The sequence below is a fragment of the Neolamprologus brichardi genome, chromosome 1 (genome assembly GCF_056152115.1).
Source record: "Neolamprologus brichardi isolate AB-2024 chromosome 1, ASM5615211v1, whole genome shotgun sequence".
NCBI classification, from domain to species: Eukaryota; Metazoa; Chordata; class Actinopteri; order Cichliformes; family Cichlidae; genus Neolamprologus; species Neolamprologus brichardi.
This window is the reverse complement of record NC_142104.1, coordinates 23,344,230-23,366,012: the sequence shown is the minus strand read 5'-3', so window position 1 is coordinate 23,366,012 and position 21,783 is coordinate 23,344,230. Positions and strand designations below refer to the sequence as shown.

Genomic DNA, 21,783 nt, shown 5'->3' with positions numbered 1-21,783 from the left:
CTTACTCTTCTTATATATATTGTTTGTTTACTTGCACTGCTGTAACTGGAGCCTCGTCGTCTCGTCTCTCTATATACTGGACCTATGTAGCGGAGATGACAATAAAGTTTACTTTGACTTGAGCAGCGAGCAGGTGCACCGAGGGCTCTCACGCTCACTTTTCGTGTATAGAATTTCGATAAAAACATTGGTGCAAATTATAAGTCTGCATTATAATGTCTGGTGTTTTTGTTTGTTGGTTGGTTAGATGCTGCTCCAGCCAGTCAGAGAATCTCCCCCCGCCCCGCCCTCTCCTCTGTGCGTCGCAAGCAACAGGCGCACCTCGCAAACGAAGGGCGCCCTTACTCCCAGCAAATGGGCGATAGAAAACCGATCGGTGCCTATGCCATTCCCAATATGCGCCGGCTGACGTCGGGGCAGCATGAGTACGAGCATTTTTTTTTTTTTGCCGATGCCCTTAATGTCGCCCGTATCTAAAACCGCTATTGTATAGTTAACAGTTGGTTTAAATAATAATAATGGATTGCATTTTTATAGCGCTATTCAAGACCCTCAAAGCACTTTACAATTCCACTATTCATTCACTCTCACATTCACACACTGGTGGAGGCAAGCTACAGTTGTAGCCACAGCTGCCCTGGGGCAGACTGACAGAGGCGAGGCTGCCATATCGTACCATCGGCCCCTCTGGTCATCACCAGTACGTGGTAGCTGAAGTGTCTTGCCCAAAGACACAACGACCGAGACTGTCGGAGCCGGGGCTCGAACCGGCAACCTTTGGATCGATTTGGATCGGTCGTTTCCCAGCTCATCCGACGCGGATCCGCATTGGATCCGCTGTTGATTATAAGCTAGAATGATGCCCGCTAATGTTTGGCTCGAGTGTCCTAAAATCACACTTTCCCTCTGAGAAACAGTTTCATTACACTTTAATACCGTATTTAAATGACCGTGGTCTTCCCTCATTCTCATATACGTCACAATTTTCTCACAACAAAATCAAACAAATTAGTGACAGTGAATATGGAAAAGTTTTCTTCATTCACTGCAACACACCTTTGCACATGGGCTCGTGAGCGCATGTGTTGTGCTATATGAATTTGGACAATATGATGCGGTGTTTATAAAGGGACTGAGAAGGAAAGGTATTTAATTGAGAGCAAATTTAATTTTTTAAAAAAAAACAGAACTACACGCACACCTTTGCGCGTGCGCACACGAAGTGCTGCTCTTATGGAACGCGCGCGTGTCATATTCGATTTGTGCATGTATCTGTTTGTAACGTAACTGAAAAAGCTGCGGTTTGAAATTTTTCTTCTGCACCTAAATTTTCTGGTTCAGATGAGTTCAGTGAGAAGCGCTAAACGTCCAAATTTACGGAAAAGCACACTTAGTGATTCAGTTTCTTCAACTTTCGTTTTAAGTGAAGGTAAGTGCAATCTTTAGACTAAAAATCGACATGTTTTATCTTCACATCTTACATTTAATATATGTGTTTCAAATCGGAACATTTTAAAAATGATATCCAGTTGATTATGTCAGAAAAGCACTTTTTAGTGCATTCTACTGTAAAGGTGATTTTACTGCTTACTTGTTAGACGCATCTTGTCTGATAAATATTGATTTCCTTTTGTATATTAACAATAAAAACAAAGAGTTTTTAATTCTTAAAACCTTTTGACAGGATTTTGGGCCAAATTCATTTAGTTGCCTTGAGTCTTTACCGCTGTGGTGATTTACTCTTTTTCTGAATTTTAAAAACTACATGGTGAACAAACAAACTGATATTTGAAAGAGATTTTGTTGCAAGAAAAGCAAGAAAATGTTCTTTATTAAGAGCAGATTTCATAAATGGATGTGATTCAAATATTATTCTGTTCATTAAAATCAAAACAAGCTGGCACCGTGAAGTTTATATATAAGAGAATTTGCACTGATTTGTACAGAGTTGCTTCTGATGGAAACATGCTCAAATCATAGTTATGAAGTCTGATAAGCTTTGTGTTAGAGACTCACTTAACCCCATGTTTCCCTTTCATTTTACAGCCATGTTGAGAAGAAGCCAAAGACTTCAGTCTAACGGCTATTACGGCAGCCAAGGAGAGCCGTTAATCTCCTACAAGGAGACTTTATACAGGTTAGTGCTGGTCTACATGTTCTTTGTTGTCATCCACTGACATAGATCCATGTTTTGTAATCATAATCCATTTGTTCTTCCATGTACATTTTTTCTTACATGATTTTGTTTTTTCTGTGCAGAGTTTTCAAAAGGCGACGGCCCCGTCCCCGTCCAGTCCCTGACAATATTGACCGAGACACAGTTGAATACAACACTGTGGACTGTGACACTGTGGACTACAATAACAATGATTTTGTTGACTACAGTAGTGGCAGCAGCAGAGGTCTCTTTAGAGCCATCAAGGCATTGGGACTTTTGGTCCTCATGCTGGCCTCGTGTTTTGGTAAATGATCTCCTTCCACAAACAATTACAGTCTTTCTAGTACTATGTGCTTTTCTTCTGGATTAAGCTTCTCTTCTTATTCTGTGTTTCTCTTCATCCACCAGGATTGATTTTCAGTATTGGAGGGCAGAAAATGGACTTTTCCACCCCGTTCATGAGTGAGGTATGAAAAACATATGAAGCTCATAATATATTCCCTGAAAATTAATCAGATAATGACAGTTTATTATTATATATATATTATAACATGAATGGTTCTTCTCAATTGCAGTACTTAATGAATGGACATGAACAGGTGGAAAGGAAGGTACAAGAGCTGCAAAGGGAGTTAATGGACTTAGGAAAAAGAATTGACTTCCTTCTTCCAGTTGGGGACAGGATGCCCAACTTTGCTCTGGTGGAACTGGGTAAGACATGAAATCGGATCAGAATTCACGTAAGAATTTCTTTGTTGTTGTTTTGCGATTCCTTTCTCACTCTGTGTTTTTGTCTACAGGAGCAAAGATTGTTAAAGAACAGTCTTCAGCATCCTACCTTTCAGAACAGGCTGGATTGAAGCTGTGGGGGCTTACATTGATACCCGCAAAACCACCTTGTGTAAGCCCAAGAGTCGTTATTCAGGTATAATCTACTTTCACAAAAAAACAAGATACTATCTCACACATCTGCATGATTTAATAGTCAAACACTAGCGGTCCAAACTGAACTCTGTTTTTGTTTCTTTTTCTCTGTAGGGTCGAGCACCCATGGTCCCAGGAGTGTGTTGGAGTTTTGCGGGCTCCCAGGGACATTTAACAATTAAGCTGCCACACAGCATCGCCATCAGTCATGTGACACTGGGTCACATTTCTAAGATGATGTCACCATCGGGAAAGGTCTCCAGTGCTCCCAGGATGTTTTCAGTGTTTGTAAGTCACAGATTTCCACTGCACCACTGTTCAACTGTTGCATTTTACATGTGTATATAGAGAACAACTTTATCTGTATTTATTTCTGTCTTTTCAGGGAAAGAGAGCATTAGACGACAGTGGTGTCCACCTGGGAACATTCGTCTATGATGAAAATGGAGATCCACTCCAAACATTCAGGATACCCGTGAGTACTCTGTGCCATTAGACACATGCACATAGACTTTTCTATCCAGAGTACTTAGAGGTTAGCTCCCCTTGCTATCTGTATATCCTCCCTCATAATAATCACAGTATTCCTAAATTTACCATCCTTTCAAGAGTCAAGAAAACTATTATGCAACTAACCCATCTTGTTTTTGTTTTGTCTCTCAGGACGACAAAGTAGATGTCATCCGCTCCATTACGCTGCATGTGTTGAACAACTGGGGCAATCGTGAGTATTCCTGTTTGTACAAGTTCCGAGTTCATGGAAAGCTGGCATAACTAGCTTCCCATGAACTCCATCTATAAAAGAAAAGAGAGGAAAAATGTGAAAGTGAATCAGACTGCAACACATATTTAAATAATTGTATTTGAAAAAAATTGTCAATTTAACCCATGTTTTTTTCTCCAGCGAACCTCCATCCTACCAGGTAAGACATGTCTGATTAAGATGTTTGCAGTCTGATTCACCTCACCCCCAACCAGCCGTGGCAGAGGGCTTGCCCCTCCCTGAGCCTGGCTCTGCCAGAGGTTTCTTCCTGTTAAAAGGGAGTTTTTCCTCTCCACTGTTGCCAAGTGCTTGCTCAAAGGGGATCATCTGATTGTTGGGGTTTTTCTTCTCTTATATTGTAGGGTTTTTACTCTACATATACAGTGCTTAACAAATTTATTACATCACCTGTCATAGAAATAAGAACACCCCAAACGTCTTAAACCTGTCATTCTTACATTAGGTGATGTTCGACTAACTTTGTTAAGCACTGTGTTATTGTGAATTGGCCCTCAATTGGAACTCATTTGGACTGAATTAAATTTCTTGTAAAACATAAAAATTCTCTAAATTGTCTCCACTGGAAATTTAGAGATATTTTTAAAACAACAAGAATAAAATTTTAAGAAAATATTTTTCATGTCTTTTGGTATTCTTAATTGTCAGAGTATATTAAACAAGCGTGATAACACTATGGCCAGAGGATTTCAATTTTGAAAATGAACATTTAAACTCCCAAAAGTAAAGAAAGTAAAGTCCATGTTGCATGTGCTGTGATATGAGAAGCCTTCACTGTGATGCAGGCTTCGAGGTTTAGCGAGGTAACTTCAGGTTTAACCATGTGTTTGTAGTTGGGACACCAGATAGACCAGGGGTCGGCAACCTGCGGCTCCGGAGCGGCTCTTTAGTCCTTTCAGTGCGGCTCCGTGTGGCTTGGGAAAATAAATTTGTTTTTTTTAAGTAATTAGCTGAAGTGTATTTTATTTATGTTAGTTATTTTTTAACTTGTAGTTCTAAATTGGAAGATTATTGTGATATTGAAATACAAACCTAAAATTATATTCTATTATTTTTTGATCGCTCAAAATAAGCGTTACACTCGCGGAAGCCGGTGTACCCACCGAAACACCGTGCATTTATCGAGACTTTCGACCCCAGGTAGGCCAATTATGGATCTTCGGATCCACATTATGTCAGCAGCTATTCTCTACCGTGAACTATGTTAAAAACAAACACCGCTCGCGCCTCACAGATGACAGCTTACAGTCCTGCGTAAAGATGAAAGTGACTTCATACAGCCCCGATTTCCAGACGCTGTGCGCAGAGGTTCAGGAGCAGAAGTCCCATTGTAAACATACCACGGCAGACTCGACGATGTTTCCATGAACAAGCTTTTCAGCATCTCTTTATTGACCACTTTTCACACACAGTTGCTGTACAGCCGGCTGTAGCTTTTCAGCTCACAGCTCGACATACACCAACAACAACACAACAGCATAGATAGTACAGACGTTAAGGCGGCGAGGCGTGATTGCAGGTGCCGCTCAGGTGCGTCCGCCTCCCCTGCAGCGGCGCTGCAGACCACGCCCCGCCACACACATTAACCAGGTAAAATACATATTTAGGCAGAATTTTGCAAATATCTGTTATACAGTTTTTAGCAGCATAGTGCTTTTTTTCCAATTATTTTTTTAAAAGTCAGGTCAAGGCTCCAAAAGCCCAAAGGCGATATAAGGGTGGCGACTCACAACAGTTTTTGTTTGCTACATGGATCATTTTAGTTCAGCTGGGTTCTTTCCTTTTGTTATATTTCTTTAAGAGTTCAAAATGTGTTAATTACATAAATAAAATGTAATTTTCTCTGTAGCACTTCATGGATTTCATAAGCAACACACCTTAGTTGTTCACACAAATCATAAAGGTAAAAAAACAATATATAGACTGTTATCTTCATTTTAGATGTCAAAAAGTATTTGCGGCTCCCAGTGTTTTCTTTTGCGTGGAAATTGCGTCCATCTTGTTTTTTAACTTCATCAATTAGCAGATTTCACTGGAAATTTTTATTTAATAACCCCAAATTTGGACTTACTGATAACAGAAACAAGCTTCTACACTCATTTTATTTAGTTCTGTTAATTTCAAAACAAAGCTTCTTTTCCTTTATCTTGACTAATGGTGTCACCTCCTGTAAGTTGTCATGACTTTTGAGTCATGATATGTATAAATTCTAAATGAGTGAAAGTCAGGGACTGGGCCAGATCGGACGGTCTGAGGCAGCTTTGTTCTGGTCTCCACCTCTGTGTGGAGTTGCTTCCTTGAGTTCATCCACTCACATCTGCAGGTAGTTTGAAATCAAGAGGCTGTGCATTTAGGAGCTGTGGTGCTAGATCTCCACCAGTTTGTATTTCTGCCATGGTAGTAAATGGGCTCTGTCTCTTGTCTTCATTTCTCTGCGTTTACTCTTCAGTAACTTTTGTATATCATCTTCTCTGTAGAACTACACATTTGCTACTATATAACTCATCTGGAAATCTTATCTCCCATCTTGAGGAATTTCCATTTATTAGCAGGTTTTTGCCATTCTGCTTGCAGCTACGCCAGGGGTGTCCAACTCCAGGCCTCGAAGGCCGGTGTCCTGCAGGTTTTAGATCTCAACCTGGGTCAACACACCTGAACGAAATGATTAGTTCATTACCAGGCCTCTGAAGAACTTCAAGACATGTTGAGGAGGCCATTTAGCCATTTAAATCAGCTGTGCTGGATCAGGGACACATCTCAAACCTGCAGGACACCGGCCCTTAAGGCCTGGAGTTGGACACTCATGAGCTACGCCATGCCTCTCCAAAAAGCCCCCAAAATCACTGAAGACTCAGCTCCTCCCCTTCTACGCCACTGCCACACGCTTGGTTTGAAACCCGGCCAGCCCACTGATAACCACCCTCGCCATCATCACCAAGTGCATGCCAAGTAGGGCAAAGCAGAACAGTTATCCAAGCAACCATTCTCCATCTTCTCACCTACGAGTACTATCTTATATGATACCTGATATAGCTCATAGCTTCTGCCCACCCAGCTCCCCCTCTTCCCAGCAGCACTTTGAAAACAAATACTGAAAACACGAATCCCACCATCCGGCTCTGTTTTTGGGGCTCAGTAACAGTCGAATCATGGCACTGAAAATTCTTTTTTAATGGTATCCGTCATATTCTCTAGGAAGTGGTTGGAGAGCTCAACCTCACAGCTGTGTAAACTTTCATGTGCTCTTCTACTAAAAACACTTAAAGTGCTTTACACAACTTGCCTCATTCACCCAGAAGATCCATTAGAGCTGATTGAGGAGCATCAGGGTGCAGAAGTAAGCTTGAGAGAAGGTGAGAAGGAGAAAAGACACAACAAACACGAACACAAGGACAAACTAGGGTCACACACAACTTTATACAAGTAAAGACACACATACATGTACAGTAGTGCAAAGAATATTATGTAAAGCCGCTCGACAATAGTGGAAAGAATTGTCAGCCCACTGTTCCTTCAGTGGGCTGGTTTCAGTCATTATGTAAATGTCCTGTTTATAAGATTGGGGAAACCTGCAGTCAGCTGAGACTGAAGAAGTCACTTGGATGAGTGACGAAACGTTTCTCCCAGAAAACGCTACGTCCAGATGAACAGAATCAACTTTTGGAGAGTGGAAAGAATACCAATAAAGTGTATCAATATGAGTCAAAGTGTGCATCTGCAGTTCAGCATCAACAAATGAAGTTAACAGGAGTTCATGTGACTAGTTCACATGACATAGAAATCAGCTTTTAAACAGAGTGCAGTTATGGGTTTCTTCAAATATTAACTAGGTGACAATAAATGTCACCCACAGATCCACCAATTAAACTGTAAACAAGACATGATCAGCGTTAATTGTTCACTGTTTGAAAGAAAATAAAGTCCTTGTTATAACATGTCAATGACACAGATGTTTTTGAAGCTGTTGTTAAAGTTGTTTACACCAACGTTTAAATGTAATACAACAGGAAGGAAGAACAAAAATGGTCACAACTATTACTAACAGTGTGACTCACAGTAGTAATTGCTTCATTCAATCTGCCACATCAGAGCACTCTACCTGAAAAGAGGACAGCAGGTGTGTTTTTGTAACTTTTTTTTTAAAGAAAAAAACTTAAATGAAATTAAACATGAATTGTTTTTGAGGTTTTTCAAAAAAAAAAAAAAAAAATCCATGTTATGCAAAAACATGCAGGCAGAAAATGCATTACTTCAAAAATCAATGAGGAGAGAAGCAGAGGCCCAGACTTCTGAATCAAAACAACAACACATGCAGATGTTTGACATCAACGCCAACAACAGAAGTGACTTAACAGCAGTGAATCTTTGCACTCTGATGTAGTAAATAACCGGATGCTTGGATGTGATCACTAATCTTACCACACATTTACAGATGATTAAATACACAACTTCCTAACCACAGAAATCTGTGTGAGGTGGCATACATGAGATAGTGGCTTCAGTCTTTCCTATTTGCTGTTTTTGTTACAGTGATGGAGACACAGGGATGATGCCTTTGTTGTTTTGTCATAGATGATGTGAAGGTAATCATTTTCATCAAGGCCTCATTCTTAGAACAGATTACAAATGGTAAAGATGAATTACACGTGGAAAGAACGTCGCACCGTATCACGTATAATTTGATTCACATTTTTTGATTCACGTATACGTTTTTGTAAACTCCATTGTACACGAAGCGATCTTCACGGGTGGGGGGGGCAAAACGATCTGGTCGATATGCCCCCGAAGGCCGTTAAGGCGCTACTGGCAGAGGATGACAGCTATGTCAGTGTTAGCACGCTGAACGCTATGCTGGAACAGCAACGGGAGTTTTACAAAGATCTGATTCACCAACAGCAAGATAACTTTAAGACATTTGTCCAATTATTCATGGATGGAACTAACAAAAGGTTGGACAGCATTCTAAGGGATGTACAGGATGTTAAATCCAGTCTGCAATTCACGGATGGGGTTGTCACCGAGCTGCAAACTGAAGAGAGGTGCATTAAAAGCAAACTAAAAGAGTTTGGATCGGCGGTCAGCAGCATATGCGAGGAACACAGAGAATTAACAACCAAGATAGATTATTTAGAAAATAAATCGAGAAGGAACAACATTGTGGTGGATGGATTAATAGATGAAAAAGCAGAAACGTGGGAAGGATCAGAGGAGAAAGTCCGACACATGCTGAAGAACAAGCTGGGCCTGGATAGTGACAGCATTCAAATTGAATGCGCTCACAGAGTCGGTCCATACAAGGAAAATGGACGAGCCAGGCAGATTGTGGTCAGACTACAAAGATTTAAAGATAAACAATTACTTTTCTCATCTGCCAAAAAACTGAAAGGTACCAATCTTTACATCAACGAGGATTTTTCAGAGTCCATCAGGAAGAAGAGGAAAGAACTGTTACCACAGCTGAGAGCGGCCAGAGACAGAGGTGATATTGCCGTCCTGAATTATGACAAATTAATTGTTAAACCGAGGTCACAGAATGCCGGAATTAATATTTAGACTTCAGCAATGTTGTCATTTGTAGCTGTTGAGATCGATCGGTCTGCAAATGTCTGACCCTATACTTATTCCCGGATTCTCCGATAAAGATTTTTCAGTAGCTCATGTCAATATTTGTAGCCTTAAATATTAAGATTCAGGAAATTCAGTCACTGTTGTCAACAAATATGATAAGTGTGCTGGCTATTTCCGAGACACATTTAGATGCTGCCTTTGAGAATAATAAATTTGAAATAAACGGTTATAAGTTGTATAGGAAAGACAGAAACAGATTTGGAGGGGGCGTAGCCCTATACATTAATGATAATATGGCGTATAAACTACGTATGGACTTAATGTTTGACGATCTGGATATTGTGTGGGTTCAGTTACACCCGCTCTATGGCAGGCCTGTATTAGCAGGTTGCTGTTATAGACCCCCAAGTACTAATATGTTGTATGTAGAACGAATCTGTGAAATGCTGGAAAGAGTAACTGAGGAAAACAAAGACATGTTCTTATTAGGAGACTTTAATATAAATTGGTCAGCTCCTTCTTTTCCTTTAAGGAAAAAGATAAGTTCATCAGCGTCGGCTTGTTGCCTGTCTCAGATGATCACCATTCCCACCCGGGTCACAGTCAACGCAGGAGGTCATAGGTCATCATCATGTATTGATCACATATATGCAAATGTTCCTGAGCATTGCTCTAATATTGTTTCTATTCCAGTTGGTTATAGTGACCATAATCTTGTAGATTTGACCAAGAAAATGAAACAACTGAAAACTGCACAAAAGATTATTTTTCATAGGTCATACAAAAATTTCAATGCAGATAAGTATATTAATGACGTAAAAGAAATTCACTGGACTGACATCTGCCTCGAGCGTGACCCTGATATGGCATTATCTATGTTTATTGAAAACTTTTGCTACCTGGCTGACAAACATGCCCCCTTAAAAAGATTTACTGTTAAAAAGATCTACGCACCTTGGCTAGATAATGAACTTAAGGCTGCAATGTCAGAAAGGGATATAGCAAAAGCAAAAAAGTCTGTCAGTCCACAAGAGTGGGCAAGATATCGCGAGTTAAGAAATCAAGTAACTAAATCGAATAGGCGCAAGAAGAAAGAATATTATCAACTTAAGCTCAAGGAGGCCAGTAAGGACAGCAAGAAGGTGTGGAAAGTTTTAAATAATATAATGGGTAGAGATCTTGCTCCGGTGGTGTCTCACATCTACACAGGTGTTACGTTTATAAGTAAAGCTAAGGACATAGCCAATTATTTTGTGAATTTCTACAGCAATAAAATAACAAATTTAAAATCTAATATGAGCAGAGGCGATTCCACCTTATCACGTCGTCTTATACAGGATGTTATCATGAATAATAAGCAATGCCAATTTAAGTTTGAGGCAGTGAATGTGGAGATGGTAGAGCGCTTATTGATGTCACTTCCTGATGATACATCCTCCGGCTCTGATAACATAGACAGTAAACTGCTCAAAGTTGCAGCCAAGTTTGTGTCCCTTCCTATATGTCACATATTTAATAGATCTTTGGCATGCAGCTTATTTCCATTGCAGTGGAAAGAATCGAAAATAATTCCCATTCCTAAAAACAAGAATGACGTTTTTAATGGTGTCAATAGCAGACCTATTAGTCTACTCCCCGTTCTAAGTAAAATTATGGAGAGGATTGTCTATGAACAAATTCAACATTACCTAACAGAAAATCAGTTACTCACTCAGTTTCAACATGCTTACAAACCTGGTTATTCCACCAGTTCAGCTCTCATTCACATGACAGATAACTGGTATAAATATCTAGATAATGGGAATTTGGCCGGGGTGGTATTTTTAGATTTTAGTGCTGCATTTGATTTGATAAATCATGATCTTTTGATAGATAAACTAAAATGTTATGGATTTTCACCAGCTGCTTTATGCTGGATGGAAAGTTATTTGTCTGGAAGAAGGCAAAAGGTTTATTATAATGGTTATTTCTCGGAGGGCTGTGAAATGAACTGTGGTCTACCCCAAGGCAGCTGCCTCGGTCCACTTCTCTATTCAGCCTTCACGAATGATTTGCCGTACGTCCTGGATAAATCTCATCTTGTAATGTATGCTGATGATTCCACCATGTTTTATTCAGCCAGTGGCATTTTTGAATTGACAAGCGTATTACAACAAGATTTGCTGAACGTGTTTGACTGGATAAGTAAAAACAACATGATTTTAAACGTGTCTAAATCCAAAGCCATGTTAATAGGAAGTAGAGTACGCTTAGTCAACAGCCCACAACTAAATCTTTCCATAGCTGGATCGGTATTAGAACAGGTCACCCAGATTAAATTACTTGGTGTTACCATAAACCACCACCTTTCATGGTCTCAGCACATCAACTCTGTTATTAAGAAAATGGGACATGGCATAGCTATAGCTAGGAAATGCTCCTTTTATATTACTTCTTCAATTATGAAAGATGTCATTAATGCACTAGTATTATCTCATCTAGAGTACGGCTCAATCATTTGGTCAGCAGCTAATAAGACAGATCTGAACAGACTTCAGTTAGTCCAAAATAGGGCGGCAAGATTAGTGTTAAGGTGTTCATATTATACAAATATTGATAAAATGCACGATAAACTTTCTTGGCTTTCGGTACAAGCTAAATTATACTATGGCTTACTTGTATTTTTAAAGAAAGCAATACTGGTAAACACACCACACTTTTTTTATGCTCAGTTGCAGTATCCAGATGAAATACATAATCATGCTACACGATTCTCAACTAACCACAATTTAGTAACTCCTCGAGTTAAAAGTAACTTTTTGAAAAACTCTGTTATATTTAGAGCATCTTTTCAGTGGAATAAGTTGCCTTATGCAATTACAGAATTGGCTTCTATTCATAATTTTAAAAATCACCTAAAAGCCTATTTAGGCAGTTTTTAATTTATTTGTAAATATTGTAAGAGGGTAATGTCACTTGTAATGGAAATTGTGTATTTTGTTTGAGTGTTTTTTATATTTTTTTTAATATTTGCATGCTTATATTTTCAGAATTGTAAAACCTTATTGTGGAAGTAAGAGCCAAATTATGTGGATATTTTGCATCCAACTCATTGTGTAACATTTTATTCGATGGTATTTGATGGTTTGGGCCCCAGGAAGACTAGCAACCACTGTTGTGGAAGCTAATGGGGTTCCTTATAAATAAACAAATAAACAAACACTGGACTCACTGTTTCTTATACAAAGTAATTTTGATTATTAATTACATTATTGATTAACAACTGACTGAAAATCAGTATCAGATAATTAAAGGTAATTACAGGTTTATCTGACTTTTATACATCACATATACAGCTTCAGCCAAAGTGCCCACTAGAGGGCACACTTGTTCAAAAGTCTACAAATATTCTAAATCACAAAACGAATGAGTCATAATTCTGGTTTGTTTTTGTCAGATGTCAAGCAAATCCAGATGCAGCCTGAGAAGGGAACATGAAAGAGCCTGTGCATCAATCATCCAGGGATGAGGGAAATCTCAGATGGTTGATTCTGTTCATCGTTACATTTATCACTGAGGCATAACTTTCAGCATACTGGTTACTTAACAGCCGTTTGGAAATGATTTTCATACTTTCATGTAACAGTAAAAAAGAAATAATCCCCCCTTTTGTTGCAGATGCGTAGTATTAGATGGTGGGCTCAAGCCTGAAGCCATCAAATTGAAGAGGTGGAGGTGGAAGGACGTCTGGTTGATGTACTACAACCCTCCTAGTTGGCTGTGGATGCTGGGAGGAGTCAGCACTGTCTTATGAAGCCAAGTCAACCAGTGATACATGCAAACTTGTATCCTGGTGATAATTGGAGAGATGTCTGCCAATAAGTCTTTTGTGCAATATGAGGACATCTGAATAAGCAGCTCCCCCTACAGCCTCCTGTAAGGTATACACCTTTAAAGAATATACTCTCATATTTCAGAGTTTAAGAACAATTTCAACCAAACAATAATCAAACACATAGAGAGGAAGAAACAGAGAAACACAGGAAACCCTAACCACCATGTTTGGAGGATCAGACTTTTTTGTTTTTGCTTTTTTCTTCAGTAATCAGACATATCATACTGCAATGTGTGCATACATGTACACAGAATAGCTTGAATGAAATGAAACCATAACAGTAGTATTTAACTAAAACTTCTAAAGTACCCTATATTAAATAATATTAACGCTGTGTTTTTCATGTACTTTAAATTGAAAATAATGTTTAATGTCAGTTTTAGCACACATTCGTACATGAACATGGCCGCTGTCGTCTTCTTCCTCTCTCATTCTCTCTTTGTCTTCTCTCCTGACGATTTCCTCCTCTTTTTCCTTATTTCAGCACCTCCCGACAGTACCACAGTCCCACTCTTGGATGAAACAACAATGAAGTAGAACAAAGGAAGCTTTTATCACAAAAAAGTACATTTGGGATGTGTCCACTAATAAAAGGCACTTTTTTCTTGTTTAAAAACAAAAGTGAGAAATAAAGTAATAATGCAGGTAAAACAGAAATATTTCCTGGATTTTTGCTTCTATGGTAGTGAGGTGCAGCAGGGCGTGTACTGATGAGGGCAGCCTGGCTCCTTCATTTAAATTTGGTCAGACTTTGAGGTCATATTGTGAGGCACACAACAATGTGTGCTGCTGGGAAAGTTTCTGGGCTACCTTTCCTCATAACAGCCATCCCTCAAGAGTCTCTCGATTTAAATCGATGCATTATCAGGGACTGTAACATCTAGTCCTTTTTACTGAATCAGCAAACATCATTCCTGTCACAAGGCAGAAGCTGCAATCACCTTTTGCCAGAGTTACATATCTTATATTCATCCAGTTAAAAAGTGTCATTGACATTAAAGAGTGTTTTTTAAGAGTGATCTGGCCAAGAGCAGGGCTCTAGTACGGTGTACATTTTAGGACATCGTCAGGTCTCAGGAAAAAAGTTGTCAGGTATCAGTCTCAGACGAAAAAATGTCAGGTCTCAGACGAAAAAATGTCAGGTCTCAGTCTCAGACGTAAAAATGTCAGGTCTCAGACTCAGACGAAAAAATGTCAGGTCTCAGAACACGAGCTATCAGACAGAGAGAAAATCTTCCTGCAGGTGGCGCTGTTGTCATGTCCCACCAATGACTGTAGTGACAGCTGCAGTCACGGAGAAACTTGCGTATCTCTGTTCGGGAATAGCAGATAGAGCGTAGGCTCTGAGAGGAAGACCAGTGTTTACGCTTTGAAAACAAGACCGAGTGTTTTAACCTGACAGCCTGAGGTGTTCTTCAGTAAACTGGACTACCCGACAGAAGGACCCGAGACCCCGCTGCACTGTTTCGGTAAGTTAAATGTGTTTGTAAGCTACTCCGTAACTACCGTCCTTAGCTAGGTCCTGAGACCTAGCTAGCTAAGATGTAGGGCTGGGCAATATGGCCTAAAATTCATATCGCGATATGATTTGAAGCATGTGCGGTAACGATATATATCACGATATATTCTTTTCTTCTGTATAACGTATTTTCCACACTATAAGGCACACTTAAAATCCTTTAATTTTCTCAAAAATCGAGAGTGTGCCTTATGTATGAATTCTGGTTGTGCTTACTGACCTCGAACTGATTTGGGCGTGTAGAAATCTGTTAAAAAATGTTTTAATACAACTTTGGTAAGCCACACTGCTTGATGGATTGTCAGAGAATTACGGCTGCTGTGGTGAGGAGCTTCGCGGAGTAATCTGGGTCCAAAACTCCATCCTGTTCAGGTCCCAAAGTCAAACGAACACTAAGAGTTAAAAACGGTCTAAATTCTTTCATCTTTAATTAAATCATCAGCGTTGCTGCTTTATCGGGTGTAACAATTAAGTTTTACATCCAGGCATCCATGAAAACAGAATTTATTAAATTTAACGGAGTTAGAAGTTAACAGGAAGTTAGCTCGCTAGTTTACACCTAAACATTTCATACCATGTCCTGACTGAGAGATTTTTGAAACTAATTAGAACGTACAGCTCTGCTACCACTTCCAACATAAATGAAGACAGACAACTAAACAGCAGTGGCGTTTGCAGGGTTACTGAAGTTGGACTACCTGGGATATAATGTTGTGCTACGTGACTGCTAGCGACACGGCTATGTTAGCATAACATTAGCACAGTGGAGGATGATCGCCAATTTTTTTCCCACTCGATAAAAGTTAACGTGAGAGATTCTGGTGGTCAGGGACAAATGCATTCGCATAGCAGGATGCTATACACGGGGCAAACTTCAGTCAGGAGAACAACTGAGTTTATTCATCCACAATACGAGGTTAGTTATTAATATACTGCAACAACATGGGAATAGAACAGCTGCGAGAGAATTCTACATTAATGAATCAATGTTACGGAAGTGGAGGAAGCGCAGTTTTTGGCCTTCCCCATATTTCAACAGTGCTTCATCTCTTTGCTATGACTGTCGCTTGGCATAATTTGAAGATGATAACGGTTGTAGCCGCTGCGATGCTTTCGACCAAAACAGGCGCAGCTTGATGACATCATCAACATGCGCTATCTCGATAGAGCGATATAAGTCGTGTCCAAATTCATGGGCTGCATCCTCCTGAGGACCCGGCCTTCGCGGTCTACGTGGGCCGGGTCCTCAGAAGGTCGGGTAGGCCGGAAGTAAACGGCTGGGGAAATTGGACGGTCTAGCCTTCTGATTAGCGTCACCGCTGTCTCTGTGGAGTTTAATAAACTCAGCCGTCTGCTCCTTGCTATCTAAAATATAACAGGACACTGGCGTAAATTCTCGACCGTGTCATGCTTCTGTTTAATCAGTTTTCTATTTGACGTTTAGTCAGCTGTGTAAAAATCAAGGAGGAACCTAATAAAGTTTTATTTTATCTAATCTAATCTAATAACTTTAATCTCAGCCAAACCGATTTACTCACGAACAAACAAAACACTGAAAAAAGCCCAACAATAACATTTTTAGGTTGTCTAAGTGACTTTTAACCCGAGTAGCGAAAGTCCGCGGTGATCTGAAAATGATGTGCCGGGAGTTGTGCCGTTCTCGGCCGCATCAGTAACCCTCGAGCTCCCGGCTAGCTGTCGAGCTGGTGGATAGCAGACGTCTCAGAGAACGTCGAAGCACTTTTGCAAATATGCGATATCTTGATAAACCGAGCAGATATTTGATGTTTACAAAGCTACTTTCTCGCCTGAAAATATGTTAAAAGTTTATTTTGTGACCCAGAAAGATTAGTATGAGTAATTTTAAAACTTAGTAGCGGCCGCCATTGTTGGAAACTGGAGTTTGGCTGGGCCGCGCTATGAATTCTGGGATATCGTAGGCCATGAAGGACACACCCGACCCGATCCTTCAAATTCGGGGAAAAGGAGGACGCATTTGTCGGCTGCATTCGGAGGAGTCTACGAATTTGGACAGCCTTCGGCGCGACGCTGTGACGTAATCGGTCTGCAAATGCGGCCTCAGGAGGATGCAGCCCATGAATTTGGACACGACCATAGTCTGTGGCCCTTTCTCAATTCTCAAGTACGCAAGTACGTACTCGCCGAGAACGCACGGGAGTACGGACTCGCGATTTGTACAATTGGAACACCAGCGTACTTGATGATGTCACAGGTCCAGAGTTTTTACTGCCATCCCCTCTTAATTTAACTGTGAGTAATATGTTATGAAGCTTAACTTTAATCACAGCCAAACCGGTTTACTCAGGAACAAATAAAACACTGAAATACACCAAACATTAACATTTAGAAGTGATCTAAGTGACTTATATATCATGTTTAACCTCAGTAGTGAAATCTCTTATTAATAAAAATAGTGTACATGTACATACGTGTACATACCTTAATAAAAACAAGCAGGTGAGATGTTAGAACGCTTTTATTTTTATTTTAGTGGACACTCAATACAATAGACAGCTACTGGGGTTTGGGGTTTGTTTAACCTGAGTAGCGAATAGACCGCAGGGGGGTTGAAAATGATGTGCCGGGAGTCCGCTGTTCTCGCCGGCTGTAATAATCCTTGCTGTCTGCTATAGAGCTGGCGGGTCACAGACGTCTCTGAAAACGTCGGAGCTCGTTTGGAAATATATGATATCTTGATAAATCGAGCAGATATTTGAAGTTTACACAGCTACATTCTCGCTTGAAAAGAACTTAAAAGTTTATTTTGTGACCCAGAAAGAGTAATATTTAAAAGTTTTTAGCCCCGCTCGTCCGCCATTGCCGCGTTTGAGTTTTGGACGAAATGCATTCTGGGATATTTAGCTGTACCAAGTCCACACAAATCACCACCGATGCATGCTCAATAAAACGGGCGGAGCGAGAACACATCCGGGACTTTTTCGCGTTCTCAGCTTGATGCGTACTTCAAATTGGAACAGTACTTGGTCTCCGACTGATGACGTATCACGAGTACACGAGAACGCAAGTACGCACAAGTACGTATATTGAGAAAGGCCCTGTCACTACCCGATCCGTACCGGAAACCCGATCAGTACCCCGCATGCGCGAAAGGTGTCTACTTCCGGTCAAAGCATTTTACGATAGTTACAGCTCAGAGTATCTGTTAAGATGTTAAGAATAACAAGTATCTCTTAAAATGTTTCCGATAATGAAACATTTAATATAATGTAGACAAAAACAAAAAAATAAAAAGATAGTGACAGATCGGGACTCCCGATCCTTACTGCGCATGTGCAAAGTCGGACCGTACAAATCGGGTCTACCCGATCCGTACCGCGCATGTGCAGGGGTTTTCTGGTTTTAATGGCAGTGTACTCCCCAGTGTACGAGGATACCGTCACCTGCTCACTGAGCGAATGAACCCTATTGTAAACTGAATTAGCGTCATTACAAACGTGTTCAATCGGGGGACGCTCTCTGTTGAGGAGAAAAGCAAAAATTTGTTGCGGATACGGATTATCCATTGTTTAAATGTCCCGGTAGTCGAAAAGGAGGCAGAGCTGCTGAGAAATGCTAGGAGCTAACTGGGCGCTAACCATATCATTCAAATATATTGAATGTCGCAATGTTGGCAAAGAGAGGAAGTGACGTAAGATTTGCGCATGCGGGGTACCGATTGGGTTTCCAGTACGGATCGGGTAGTGACAACAAGTACGCATATTGGCTGTGTCCCAATTCAGGGTCTGCACGCTTGAAGTACGCATTTTAAGTGCGGTTACGTCACCGCCACGCGACTACGGCTGTCCCAATTCGAAGTGTACTTCAAATGCATACTTCAAATGCGCCGTCGATTTCCCCAAATATCAAGCGTGGTCCGGTGCACGCTTCGTGGTCCCATATATCCCACAATTCATAGCGCGGCGGTGGGTGTGGATAATTTTGCTGCAAAATACGGCAGAAGGGAGCTGCCGAAGAGTGAACTGTCAAAAGTAAGTACTGAATATGACGTCACTTATTTATGTGCGAATGTTTAATAATGAAGAACATAAAAACATTGCTGTTGGCCACATGTCAGCAAAGTTATGTGACACTAGTGATGTTTGTACTTTCAGCATTAACTTGGTTTTAAAGCCTCTACTTCTAATTCTAAATATATATATAGTCGACCTTAATCTTACAGAGAATCTGATGATTTTATGGATAATTAAAGTCAGTCATATATCAACAAACACAACAAGCTGAAAGTCAGTGATATATATATATATATATATATATATATATATATATATACATATATATATATATATACATATATATATATATATTTATATATATATATATATCATAATAATCTGACAATACTATAATATTGGCCATATTATATTTACATTACCACAGTGAGATGACTTTAGTCTCATGAACAACATTAACTAATTATTATTTACTAGCTAATCTTAAATGACTGTTCAGTACAGAAATGAAGCCCAACAATCATGTTTTACAGTCCTGTGGTCTCAGCCTCAGATACTCAACTAATCAAAGTGATGTCATGACAAAAATGATTGACCAACAAAACAATTTTCTCCTTCATTTATGTCACACAAAGCTGTATGTAATGTGTCTCGCGGTTAGTATCATGGTTGCTAGGCAACCTGAACAGCGCGACGAAGCATATACCGTCCCATTTCACACGCCTCTCACTTCTGCACTTCTCGTACTTATAGTACGCACCGTACGTAGTACGCGTAGTGCGCGTAGTGCGCGTACTTCAAGCGTGCAGACCCTCAAATGGGACACAGCCATTGAGACAGGGCCAGGGCCCCAGTCTACATGCGGTGTCTCACTGAATAAAGCCCCACTACAACAGTGACATGTGGAACCTTAATATTACAAAAAAAATTAAAAATTCACATAATAAAAAATAAATTATATACAATGCATTTTTGAGAATGTTCACTGTGACTCACTCAGTACATTATATCTCAGCTACAGAAGCACAGACCCTATTTACTAACAGCTTACATTAGATCCTTCTGTCAGGTTGCACTGGCCAAGCAGAGTCTTAAATAAGAAAGGAGGGTATGAGCACCGCTGGACTGCACCCAGGACCAAACCGAAGTTGCTGGCTGCAATTCTCCTCTTGTGATATACTGAACTTTTATAAGCAAAGACAAATTAAGAGACACAGTTAACTAAAATTTCTTGCTTAACACCTAACAGACTTAATTTCAAGGCACTTTCTTATTTCAATGCATTCTTCATTTGCCCAACTGTTGCTTCCTTGACCTGTTTCTCCTCTTCCTTAGACACAGCCAGTGATGCCAGTAAATAATTAGCCTTGTCTTCTGCTTGGGCAAATCGCAGGTTCCTTAGCACTCCATCAAATGTCTTTGTTGGTAGAGTCTAGATTTAAAGCAAAAGGATTTTAAAGGTTTTAATGGGACCAAGCAAACTTGACCACAGAGTAGACAAAGTCGGGTGTAGAGTACACAAAATACATATAAAATTAAAGTGGGGACAGTGGAGGCAAACACTATGATCTGTAGTTTACAGGTGTTTACATAAATGTATAATTTATACCATGTGTTAAAGTAAATATCAAATTCCCTGAGGGCCTTCTGGACTCAAAATCCACCCCATCCCTGTAAAACGCTGAAGTTTTGAGAGAGGTGCCACTGCCCATTCTTTGTCCTCCTGGGTGACAGGTCTTTCGATTCCAGCTGAAATAAAATAAAACAAAAAATACTTTTAACAAGTAGTAATTTTAAGATCAGATACTATCGAGCATTTATATAGGACTCTTCACTTAAAGAACATTTTTAATTTTTTGATGTACTCTACATGTGTGTCTCAATATTAAACACAATGCTTTAAGTAAAATTAAGAGAATAATTAGAACAAAGAGTGAATTTTAAATGAATAACTGACCTTGTGTTGTTGATGGTGTCATGTCAGACACTCTCTTGGCAGTAATTTCTTCTGCTTTGGATAATTTCACGCTCTTCTATACACATTCCACATCAGTGCGATACACATTCTTCTCCACCCAAATCAACAATGCAGCCATATGATGGCACTTATCTTTGCCAATCAGGCACTCACAGGATCTGAACCTCACTGACTGACCCTCAACATGCACGTACATTGAAAGAAAGTTAATGCTTACCCTAAACATTCTAACAAACACTTGCAGTGCTGCTGTGTGTACTGGCACCACTGTAGCTAGTCACCCAGCAGATAGATAATCTCAACTAGGCTAACATAACTAACTCTCCAAAAAACTCTGTTATGGAGATTTTCAATTTTGTTTACTTCCACTGTTTTAGCAGTGTTGTATGTGCGTTTTATTAAATACATTAGCCGGTACAAAATATATCATGTCAGCTGGCTAGCTTACTTCTAACTCACCTCAACCTTATAAATCTTCTTTTTCATGGATGCCTGGATACTACCCTTTATAATACTGCCTGGGAGAACAGTTACACTGACCACTTTATATCATGGCCTGGATCTGGGGACCCAGGACTTATGTCTTTTTGTACTTACCTCGGGCTGGCGATCCTCATGGGTCGTCCTCCTCGGGAGGTCATTATAAATATGTTTATTTTCCAAGTGTAGTGTTTTGTTGTTTTCTCTGCTTCCCCCGTCTCTGTGTGTGTGGTTATTTGTGTTTATGCTTCCGGATGTTTTGTATCTAATACAATTATTTAAATATGTTTTGGAGTCTGATTCACTTTCATATTTTTCCTCTCTTTTCTTTTATACATAAAGAATGAACTCGGAAGCTGTACAGACAAGAATACTCGCGATTGAATTTGAGTTGAATTGAAATTTTTATTTCAGTCAACAACAACAACAACAACAGATTATAATTGCCCCAGCTGTTCAACACATGCAGTGTGACGGAGTGGATGACATCTACTTTGTGGTCCTGAGAG

At 39.9% G+C, this 21,783-nt stretch overlaps 1 protein-coding gene across 1 annotated transcript; it reads left to right on the top strand.

Moving 5' to 3' along the window:
- Positions 1–493: 493 nt before the first annotated feature.
- On the top strand, positions 494–4,478 carry LOC148106407 (sperm-associated antigen 4 protein-like). The gene is made up of 9 exons (XM_087839555.1): positions 494–1,429; positions 2,047–2,137; positions 2,260–2,462; positions 2,567–2,625; positions 2,734–2,869; positions 2,959–3,083; positions 3,197–3,370; positions 3,468–3,557; positions 3,746–4,478. Exons 1-9 carry the CDS (start codon positions 1,342–1,344, stop codon positions 3,854–3,856), a joined length of 1,077 nt encoding a protein of 358 aa, XP_087695681.1. The 5' UTR covers positions 494–1,341; the 3' UTR covers positions 3,857–4,478.
- Positions 4,479–21,783: the final 17,305 nt, after the last annotated feature.